The sequence below is a fragment of the Cotesia glomerata genome, linkage group LG3 (genome assembly GCF_020080835.1).
Source record: "Cotesia glomerata isolate CgM1 linkage group LG3, MPM_Cglom_v2.3, whole genome shotgun sequence".
NCBI lineage: Eukaryota > Metazoa > Arthropoda > Insecta > Hymenoptera > Braconidae > Cotesia > Cotesia glomerata.
This window is the reverse complement of record NC_058160.1, coordinates 23346259-23358445: the sequence shown is the minus strand read 5'-3', so window position 1 is coordinate 23358445 and position 12187 is coordinate 23346259. Positions and strand designations below refer to the sequence as shown.

The 12187-nt window shown below is 30.4% G+C and overlaps 2 protein-coding genes across 4 annotated transcripts in view; one reads left to right on the top strand and one right to left on the bottom strand.

Moving 5' to 3' along the window:
• LOC123261986 (alpha-mannosidase 2) overlaps window positions 1-12187 on the top strand; it is a 165369-nt gene that overhangs the window by 27765 nt on the left and 125417 nt on the right. The gene's annotated exons all lie outside the window — the stretch shown is intronic.
• LOC123261989 lies at window positions 3246-6479 on the bottom strand. Its single transcript, XM_044723945.1, has 3 exons — window positions 6402-6479; window positions 5293-6196; window positions 3246-3485 (listed from the first exon to the last, which is right to left on the bottom strand). Exon 2 carries the CDS (start codon window positions 6051-6053, stop codon window positions 5295-5297), a length of 759 nt encoding a protein of 252 aa, XP_044579880.1. The 5' UTR covers window positions 6054-6196; window positions 6402-6479; the 3' UTR covers window positions 3246-3485; window positions 5293-5294.

The following is a 12187-nucleotide window of genomic DNA, read 5'->3' as shown; positions in this document are numbered from 1 at the left end:
ATTCTTAGCTTTAAACAGTTACCCGTTTCAAGATTCTGAAAAAAACACATTACTATTACATCAATAAATTCGAATTGAGTTCGCAAAAGTGATTGCTACGCAGTATCACTTTTTTTTTTAAGAACGCAGTCCGATCAGAGTCCAGTCTTGAGCGTATTTTGTATAATTTTAAGATTGTAAAAAATTTATACTTAAGTCAAGATATTTTTGGTTAAAGCTAACCTTTTTCTCTGTGAATATACGATTTTTATTTGAGATTTTTATAAAAAATTACTCATATTTCACTTGAGATCAATGTTTTTTTTTGTTTTTCAAAGCTAAAAAATGAACCGTCACAATTGACACACATCACGTGTAAAAAAGTCGGTCCATAAATTTTTTGTGTGTTTGACACATCATTCGTTTCTGAAATAAAAGTATCACTGATCTGTAGTGGGAAAAACAAATATTTATTGAATACCTTTCTGATATAATCCAACGATAAATTTCAACACATTTAAACACTTTCAAAAAATTTTCAGTTGACGATATGCTTTTAAATTACATTTGAAAATTTTAATTATTTAACACAAAAAATCCAATATCTCTTTTAAATAATTTCATCACTTTTTCGTAGACAAACAAATTCATTATTTGTTAATCCTAAAATCCTGAAAAAAAAACATCATATCATATTTAAATTTCTTTGCAAAATATTGTCTCGGGAGCAGAAAATAAGATGCGTATAAAAGTTATTTTGTCGCAGTGCAAAATAAAATAAAATAATCTAAAAATCTGTTGACATATTCCGTGCAGCATAATTTTATTTAAGCACTGAAAATTTTATTTTCGTGACTTTGAATATTTTCCCCAAGATTTTGGTTTAGAATAAATTTTCCCACGTCTCAATTTCCTTATTCATTAAATCAACCGGTATATACCGTGTGCTAATACTGCGTTAGTACTCTCTAGTTCTACATCAACCGGTGTATATAACACTTGAGCCATTAAAAGGTCCTAGCAAGTTTCCCTCTGGCTAAGGATTAGGGAAAAGTGCATTTCACTTACTGTATACATACATGTTTATAGATAATATATACCTATAGATAACGTTGTGGTCACTTGGTTGTTACTATCTCATACTTACTTTCTCAGTACACATTACACCTGGTTTACTCCCGTCCGAGAGATCGTAGTCCGGAGTTAATTCACTTATAAACTTTCGCAATCAGACTAGCGTCCATGGCGACGGGGTGTCACTTTTAATATAATTTAACGGTAGACCGGATAAAAGCCGAGTTTCTGGATTATACTATATCCGACCAATGTGATGCATCATAATATTTAGTTAAAAATAACATTGTTACCTTTTTTTTTTAATAAAATTGCTTCTCGACCCATAAACTGTTAAAATTAGTAATTTTTATACATCGTTATAAAAAAAATAATTAGTTATAATTCTTATTTTTGTTTTATAGAAATTTGTACGCCAGTTAATATGTAATTAACAACAATTGATTTAATAAATGATCAAACTAAAAATCAATCTCAGACAAGTTCTTTAGAAGAGTAAAAAAAAATAACTTAACACTTCAAATTTAACTCTCTTGTAGGGAGAGGATTAACTGACCATGCGCTCTCCGTTGAAAATTTTCAACGCTATCTATGATGGAAAAGTTATTAAGTCATATTAGGACATATTAAGCCAGATATGCATGAAAAAAAAAATGTTAAAATAACTATCCAATGTACACTGTAAAAAATTTCGGTGTAAAGTTGGACCCAGGGACTTTTACACCGCCGTGTAAGTCTGAAATGTCGGTGTAAAATTTCTTCCTTGTGAAATTTTCACTCGTGTAAATTTAACACGGTGTAGTTTACTGTTTTACACTATTCCGTGTTATTGTTACTGTTATTATTCATAACTTTGAAAATTTAATAACTATTACTAGCAACCTTACAGTCTCTATGTGACTGCTGTGACTTGTGAACTATAAATAAATAAAATTTTGCTTTCTTAAATAATTGTAAGATCGAGCGAGCCTGGCGAAGCCGAGCGAAGCTCGATATTAATTATATCTATAGCTTCGTTCGAAGAGATCACTAAGTAGTACCGTCCATGTACGCTTATACTTACCACATATTTAAAAGTAAAAACAAAGCTTTACGCCCTAGCAACCGCTTTGTTTATTAATCATATAGTTTAGCTAAGATTAAATAAAGAAGAGATCGCAGGGAGGGAAAAAGAATAAAATTATGAACGAAGCTTAGAGGGAGTGATCTCTTCGAACGAAGCTATAGATATAATTAATATCGAGCTTCGCCCGGCTTCGCCAGGCTCGCTCGATCTTACAATTATATCTATAGCTTCGTTCTCAAGATCACTAAGTAGATGTTCAGAGCTACAGTGAACATAATTTAAATAAAATAGAACTAAATTCAAAACAGTTTACATTTTTTTTTTTTTTTTTAAATTTTAATGAACACACATAGAGGAACAAAAATACAATTATGATAAAATTGTCTCAGCAAAAATATTTTTATCAGGAATAATTGGTCGGTTATAAAAATCTCAAAAGTCTTTGATTTATCCGACCAGCCAGCTAAGTTTTTAATAATATCTAGGTTAACGCCTTTTTTAAAGCAGTAGAGGTAGATGCATGTCTCAAACTATGAGACGTAAAGTCATTACCTACACAGCTTTGTAAAAAAGAACGAATCCACCTACTTACAGTATCTTTCGACGCTTCTTTAAAAGGTTTAACAGTAGTAATAAATAATTTATTTGGATTAACAATTAAATCAGAAGTTTTTTCTAAATATTTTTCTAAAGTTAAAACAATACAAAGTTTTGAATTTTGTAAAAATTTTGGTAAAAGTAAGAGAGGTTGAGAGACACCTCGTCTAGAAGTCTTAATCTTATCAGATATTTCTATTTCATAATTATTACCTCTCTTCAAAATATTACACCTTTTAATAGATGCAATAGTTTGAATACGATGAGCAGTAATTAACGCCAACAAAACAGCTAATTTTGTAGTAAGAGCAGGTAAATCAAGATCATTTAAAGGGCTTAATAATTCTAATTTCTCTAACACAGGATCTAGGCTAAAAACTCGATCGTAGCGAGGCTTAGCTGGTTTTAAATTGTAAGCGCCTTTTAAAAGGCGAGAAATTAAAGGATTTTACCAATTTCAGTAACACAAATTAAAGATAAAGCTGAACGAGCAGTGTTGAGGTGTGCTGTAATTAGCACCATTATTAAATTTATCCGTTAAAAAATGAATAATGTCTTCGTCTTGCGGCTTAAAAATTTTAATATTCCTTGAATAACAAAAAATAACCCAATCACCGATTGGTTTAGAGTATTGATGTAGGGTTGAATGGGAAATAGAATTGATAAGTAAATCAACTGCGTCCTCAGTCACACCTCGTTCCTTGAAGGCCTGGCGGATAACCGTGCAGCCATCAGTGACATCTTTTGGGCAAGAGGATGTTGTACTTGTCTACAAGGAGATCGTAGAAGGTTAACATCAGGTTGAAAAATAATTGGCTGTGAGTCAAGTAATGAAAGCCATAAGGGATACCATGGCTGACCACACCAATTAGGAACTACTAAAATACCACAAGCCTGGTTCTGTTTGAATTTTCTTTAATGTTTTCAAAATTAAAGAAAAGGAGGAAAAGCAAAGAAATAAAATTGTTCCAGTCAATAGTGAACGCGTCAATACAAAACGCTAGCGGATCACGATGCCAGGAACAATATTTCTTGCATTTTTTATTAAGATTTGATGCAAATAAATCAATTTCCGGTTTGTTAAAAAGAGAAACAATTTCTTGGTAAGCAGAAAGTGATAACTCCCATTCTGTATCAATATTACTAATTCTTGAAGCTTCATCCGCGTCCACATTTTCTTTAGATGGGATGTATGACGCAAACAGCCAAATATTCCTACTCTCGCACCAACTCCAAATTTTAAAGGTTAAATCATTCAGGTACTCGTATTTAGTACCGCTCATTTTATTAATATAAGCGATAGCCGTAGAATTATCAACTCGGAGCAAAATTTCACAGTTAGATAAATTAAAAACAAAAGTCTTCAGACCATTAAAACAGCTAAAAGCTCAAGATAATTAATATGAAATTGTTTTTCATGGTAATTCCAATGACCATAAATTACTTGACCTTCACAAAAGCTCCCCAGCCAGTAGATGAAGCATCAGAAAAAATAATCTTTGAGAATCTTGAATTTCTAATAGGATTTTTCGACGAATTGATATTATTTAACCACCAATCAAATTCACTGATTAAATGAAGTGGTAATTGCATGACACAATCGTAATTATAATTAAATTTTAATAATTCGAGGTAACGGTGTCTTTCAAATTTCTTTGAATGGAGCCAACCATAATTAACCGCTGGACAAGCTGCTGTAATGTTACCAACAAATTGAGAAAATTCTCTAATCGAGCAGTATGAAAGATTTTTAAATTTTAAAATTAAATCATAAAGATTAATTCTTTTCTCTTCTGTGAGCTCCATTGTCATGTTAACTGAATTGAAAATAAAACCGAGAAATTTACAAGAAGTAGAAGGAATGAAGTTACTTTTTCTTCTCATTAATTAAAAATCCCAAAGATTCTAAAAGTTCTCGCGTGACTTTAATATTTTGCGCACATAAAGCCGCAGAAGTTGCTACTAACAACCAATCATCCAAATAAACTACTGATAACCAGCCCAAAGAACGTAAAAAACTAACGATTGGCTTGCAAATTTTTGTAAAAACCCACGGAGCAGTGCTTAAACCGAAAGGTAAACAGATAAACTCGTAGAGATGATTATTCCAAATAAATCTTAAATATTTCCAGTAGTTTTTATGGATTGGAATCATGAGATAAGCATCCTGTAGGTCAAAGCTAGCCATGAAACATCCTTCTGACATCAGTTTGAGAACCGTACGGAAATCTTCCATTTTAAAATGAGAAGTGTCAGTGAATTGATTTAAATTTTTAAATTCAGAATAAATCTCATTTTCCCATTTTTCTTAGGAACAAGAAAAATACCCGATAAAATTGCCCATTTTCTTCTGTACATTCTTGAATAGCACCAATAGACAGAAGGTCATTAATGGCTTCCTGCATTTTAATTTTATCATTATTAGAAAAATTATCATTTGTGGGAATAAAAGATTGAGTTGGTGTCGAAGAAAAAGGAATTTTATACCCAGAAATTGTTTCTAAAATAAACGCGTCAGAGGTTATGCTAGACCAAGCGTGTAAAAAATATTTTAAACGACCAGCAATAACTCTCACCTCTACTTTTGAGTTGAAGCTGGAGGATGTTGGGCCTGATTCGTTTGGTTCCGAGCCCGGGATCGAGTTGCAATTTGATTGTTTTGTTTGTTTGGGTACGTTGGCTTGGCAAACGGAGGACGCTGGTAGCCCGTCTGATTGAAGTTTGCTCGAGGGCCAGACGGGCCCTTCCAGTTTAAAGAAGTCCGTGTAGTTGGAAAATCCTTTTTTGGAGGTTGGGGTTTAATAGATAACCCTGTTTTTTCCACGGCAACCGAATTTTTAATGCGCTTGCCAAGATCTTGACCAAAAAGAAAATCGTCAGTAATAGAATCTTCAAGGACAGATTTTCTTTTGTCATCCACACAGGGGTAAATTTGTGAGCGTCTGGATTTACAGAGCTGATGAAATGACTCACAAAAAAGAGCACTGGAGTCACATAGAAGTTGTAACAACTGGGTTTTATCGACAGGTTCAACTTCATCATTAAAAATATTACAAATTGCCTGACCAAGAGAAACTAAACCACGACCAATCAAATCTTGGTTATTTGATAGATATTTGTCACGAGATTTAGCCGTCTTGTGGAGAAGAGGCAGCAACTCCGGGTTTAAAACAGGAGATGATAAAGTACAATTACCCTTGTTGGGATATTTATCAATAATTGTCGTCTTATCATTTTTATCTAAACCTGATGAAATGATAGCTTTCCAACAGTCCGACAATTCAGGATGAATGCTGTAGGTTTTTTCCTTGTGAAGGCGTTTATCCTTGCCCAGCATTTGGAGAACGGAATTGGACAGGGAGGGAACTTCAGGACCCTTCGTCTCATGCAGTTCGCCTGACGCCTTAAGATCGTGTGTACAATCAGTTTCAGGATCAGAGTCAGAATAAACACTCTGACGACGGTCGTCATCATCTGAGTCTGCAATGAGCATAAGAGCTAGGTTAAGATAAGCGACCAGGAAATAAATAAATAAATTCCTGATGCAAAATAAAATCAGATTATAAAAATCTAATTTTACTATTTTAAAGCTTAACCCAGTCAAAATAGGTACAACAAATTCAAAATAGAAAATTGTTGACCCAAAAAGACAAAAAATTTAATAAAACAAAATATAAATAATTACCCTCAGATAAGAGGTTATCAACGGGAGATTTAGTTGATGCCTTAGCTTTTTCAAGATCAATTAAATCACGATACTTTTGTAACTTTTTTCGAAGGATTGTAAGAGGGAATTATCCTCAGCCTTACGCTTAGACATGATGTTTAATAATCAAAAAATAACTATTTAATCAATATAAGAAGATTTTGTGATGTTTATTCAAAGCGCACAAAAACGTAATGATTAATAAACAAAGCGGTTGCTAGGGCGTAAAGCTTTTGTTTTTACTTTTAAATATGTGGTAAGTATAAGCGTACATGGACGGTACTACTTAGTGATCTTGAGAACGAAGCTATAGATATAATGACTTTTGTTAAATTGCACTGTACTTTTTTAACTATTGACGTTCTTAAAGATATAAGCTCATCCCGATGTTATACTCATCAAGACCTTTCATTTGAGTACTCACATACATTTTGATATATTTTTCATATATACATATATGTAATATATATAAATATATGAAAAAATGATGTGGGTACTTAAATAAAGATTCTTGATGAGTGTAACATCGGGATGAGCTTATATCTTCAAAAATATATATAAAAATATATTTAACACTATAAACATTCGCATTTTTATCAATAGACTCTAACATAGGATCCACCATATAATTAGATAAATTTTTAACAACTTGAATATTAACATTTTTGTTGCAGACTTTCCAATGATATTAAGATTTACATTGGAATGATTTTGCTCCGTAAAATAGCATAATATAAAAAAAAAAAAAAACATACTTTTAAATATTTATTTCTACATGTTTCTATTTACAATCTAATTACGTACAAGTCTGAAACTAAAAAATCAAATTAATTAATGAGAAATTTTCAGGAAATACATTTACACGCTTGGTGGTGTAAAATTTAGGATTCACACCGTTCAAATTTAACATTATACTTAGTGCGATTTTCACACCGTCCGTGTTAAAAATTTTTACACCGAATCATTTACACCACACCGAGTCCAAAAAAATTTTTACAGTGTATCCTCAAATGACGTTTCCTTAAAATAACAATCCGGTTTTCTGATTTAAGGATTCATTTGTTTCACTTAAGCATACAGAGAATAGCTCTTGTAAATATATGTAGTTTCGTCAAAACAAGCAACTGTTTTGTTAATTTAAGGATCTGAAGTATAGCTGAATTGGCTATACAAAATATCTTTAAGAAAAATGAGGTATATGATGCATAATCAGAATAATGATATGTATCCTTATTCTGATGATATTTTTTTCTCCGTGTGTCTATATATGACAAATTTTTTTATCAGGCCATATATGAGCATACCAAAAATTATATGACCATATCACAAAATTTTTTACGGAAATATTTAAATTTACTTATAGCACATAGAATTGAGTAAATCTTTACGATTAGATACATCGCGAGGTCAATATTCTTCAAACACATGTTACGAAAATAAAAAACTAGTGAAAGACACATCGTAAACTGTAAACAATGGGACAATAAAAAAATAAGGATCTTTAATTAAACTATCGTCTATGTACAATATACCAGATAAAATACAGAATTCATTTACGGTTTAGTTACATCCGTTTTCGATCCCTAGCATCCGTTATTCAGCAATTCCCGACAAATGCGATATCTTTGATACATTTAACCCAAAGCCACATGTCTTGTACACAAGATTGCACTAGAGTTTGATTTAATCTGGGGCTATTAATATTTCGAGTTTAATGGGCACAACTTGTACCTTATACTACCTTACCTCTCTACTCTTTACTCTGGTATAGTATGCTGCTAGAGCAATAAGCCTGCTAAAGAAAATAAGGCGTGTATTCTCTAGCACGAGATTACGGTAAAGAATAGCCTTTGACTCAGATATATTGCAATGCTCTAATGGAAAGTATTAATAATAAAAAATAACTTACGTTCGTCGTAAAAGCTCTCTTGTTTTGTTGCTGAGAGCTTCCATAAAAAATTACTCGTTTTAATTTGAATTACATTTTCATTTTATCTCTCGAAAAAATTAATTCAGCAATTATGTGTGTACTTCATTAGATAAAACAGAATTATTAACGTAAATTTTTAATGGTAATGTCAAACATTCAAAGTACGCTCATTAACTTGGATTTTATAGTTCTGACGAGAAAAGATCTGGTTATTTTTTAGTAAAATATAAATGATAATTACATTTATACTTAGTAAACTAAAAATGTTAAAAATTATGGAAATTTCAACTGAATTTCTCGTGTAAACTTCAATTACTTTTTCATGAGAAAAATTATTAAAGTTTCAAACTATTTTTCATTGTGCAATTAACAATTATGACTTTGTATTATAATTATAACAACTTGCAAAACTTATAATCTTAACAGTGATAATTTACAAAAATAATAATTTTTTCTTTTCATTTCAAATGATATATATTCAACTTTGTGATAAAAATTATTCTTTAACTTAAACACGTATTTAGTTAGTATTAAAGTTATTAAAACCAAAATTGGGTCAACTCACACGCGTGACCACGTAAAATAGATCATTTAACCATTTTAACCCAAATGTTTTTTTAATGACCCTTCGTTGGCTTCTAAAGTTTATTCGAAATTGCAACCACGACTTTAATTTATAATTTCCTATTTTATGAATTTATTCACAATTTGCATTCGTCGGTGTATCGAAGTGTTTAAATTTATTAATATTCACAGTATATTTAATCCAAGAGACTGAAAAAGTTCAAGCTAAATTTATATTAATAAATTCAATTCAATATTCCAATAATCAAATTTATTGAAAGATCTTTCTCATATAATAATTATATAATAAGCTTGATCTAAAATTCTCAATAATTTTATTTTTTGAAATATAAATGCATGCATCTTTTAGAGCTCTATTTTTGTGAAAATATTGACTGAGAGTCTCCATATTGTCTTCTACCGCAATATTATATAAAATGATAATAACAGTCTATAGTTTTCATGATGCATAAAGTTGTGATATACATGCAGTGAAATTTATCGATTGTCTCTATCTTTATACAACAACTTTGTGCAATATTACTTATTCGACTTAGATAATGCTATAGCTGAAACTTTTATAACCGCGCTCTTGTTTAATAGAACGAGGATGGGTTTATTGCCAAACCAGATTTTTATTTTTTATAAACGTCACATATTTCTTTATTATAAATTGTATTACAGTAATGATTTTTTTAATACACTCATAAAGTGATAGGATATAAAGAGAATGGTTATTAAATATTAGTTATTATATTAGATATTACGGTTGAAACGATCCTCACGAGAAGTAATAAAAGACAACGAGGGGGATATTATTATCGAACAAGATCGTGTAGGTCTTCGTCTGTCTTCTAGTATTAAAATCAGTGTTATATTTATTTCAAGTGTACTTGAACATGCAAATGTTTATAGTGATTAAAAATAATCATTGCGTAATTAAAAAAAAAAATGATTTTAGCTTAAAATTTAAATTGTCAAATTGAAAATAAATGATATAAATATTGAAGAAAGATTAATAAAATTTGCATTTCATTTTTGAAATAATTTTATTATTATTATCAATTTATTGACTTTACTGTTGAATAATTTTATACATAAAACTGAATTTATTAATTTATCAAATAATTTTAAATTATAAACGCTAATTATAAAAGTATAAATAGTATTTCAGTTAATCTACATTTTTTAAATAAAATCGTGTAAAATATTTTTAAAGATTTTTATTCAGCGGTTGTCAATTCAAATTAAAGCCAAATTTTAAATAACTCAAAAATTTTAACGATTAACCGATTTTATGAATATTTAGAACTATTAAATTTCTCACAACTACTGAAAAAAAAAAAAATCAATCAAATATCAAACAATTTTGAACACTAAAACTTGAAAGGAATTAAATCTGATTTCGTGTACAGTGCCCATAGAATGTACACAATATTTCTTATGCGCAATCTAAACAAAGCGAGTAGTAAGCATTGATTCAGGAATGATTTCTAGGGTCTCCGGGTCGGCGAACTGGTTATAATCCGAGGGGAAATAGAATTCGCTTGATGAGCACAGTTGAGGGAAATTAATTCTCAAATCGCCGACTCGGTAAAGTTTATGTTGTGTTGTATTTGTTATGTTGTTTACTAAGGTTCAGTTAAACGTACAGTGTACAATATAGAAACATGTAGGTTCTATATTTCGCTTCTACACTAGTATGGAATAGGTTGATGCTGTGAGTAGTGATTCCTTTTGTTATTATTGTTGTAGCTCTCCTTTTAATTCTCGTTACAGTAATTCTCCTCGGTAATATCTAGTCGTGCTCTTATTATATTTATCATGTCTTTCTCAGGCCACGCTTCTATTTGCTGTCTGACCTGTGGATTCAATCGCAAAACCATTCTTTGATCATTATTAAGGTTAATTACTATTATTATTCCTGTTCTTATAACGGATTACTAATTGCCGTGACCAATTGTTCATTTCCTAGTGTAGTGCGTGTCTCGTACTGGTTAGAACGTGTCATTTTTTTACTCTAATAATCATCATTATTAACTTATTTAACTGCTGTAATTTTATGAAATGTAATACTAACATGCGAAACAGATTATATTGTATTATAAAATTTAACCAAGATAACTATATTACAAAATTATCATCATCATTATATTCATAATTGCTGTTTTAAATTTAATGAGATCGGTTATCAAATAATATATCAATTTTTAAAATGAAATTTTTCGCGGTTAATATTCCCGGTAGAGTTTCATTATGCGATTTTGTGTGCGTTTGAATTCTCACACGCCTAATGTGATCTCCAATACCATAGCACTCTGGTTAATTTGTCACGAATCATTAACTCGATATTGAATCCCGCGTGTAATTTCATTCCCAGAGTTCGGTTTTAATGCATTGTACTAATTCCTCACGATCAATCCATTTTATCTACTTCTATTTTTTATGCTGCTATTCGGCCGCAAAACTGAACATTATTTTTATTTTACTCAATAAATGTTCAATTTATTTAATGTGATTAAATATGCTTGCCATTTAGTTTGAAAATTGGTTAATAAAATATTTGTTTAAAAACTTATCTTACTAATTATTTTTTATTCTCTCTGAAACTCGTGTTCATCTGGATTAATTATACCATCAGTGCATCACTCTCTTTGTGTAGTTGGTAGCCTTTTTACACTTTTTGTTTCTTAAAATTTTCCATTTAGAATCACCGAAGCGTTACAAATTATTCAACAGTAATTTCACCCGCAAAACTTCGGCTTTGTCACTTTGAGACAAACTTTTTTTCTGGTTAGCTAAGATAAAAGAAGTTGGTGAATATTTTTAATCACGTTCAAACAATCGTAATATATTATCGTCAATCATAACAGGGGACAAATGTCAAAAAGATATAAAAAATTTTTTTCTTCGCCAATCACTTTGCAAAAATGTTCCAAACTTAAAACTGGAAAAAAAATTCTTTCAAAGCCAAAATATCTTCACCAATTTTTTTGCTTATTCAATATTTGACTTAAGAACTATTTCAATTATTTAACAAAAATAGACTTTTAAATGAATTTAATAAAAAGCGCGGTTACTAAGGATAATATTACTGCACATTGCCGTTCAATTATTCACCTCCTTTTCCGCTTCGAGTTATTTCACATTACTTTTCTATTACACTTCTTTTGTTCAAAGAAATATAAAACTATACTATTTATATGTGTAAGAAAATAATTTCATCGTGAGAATTATACTTTCTGTAAAGTTGTAAACCTTACGCAAAAGT

What these genes read in the sequence shown, in the direction of transcription:
- LOC123261989 (XM_044723945.1), bottom strand. Translation starts at nt 6,053, where the DNA reads ATGCTGGGCAAGGATAAACGCCTTCACAAGGAAAAAACCTACAGCATT.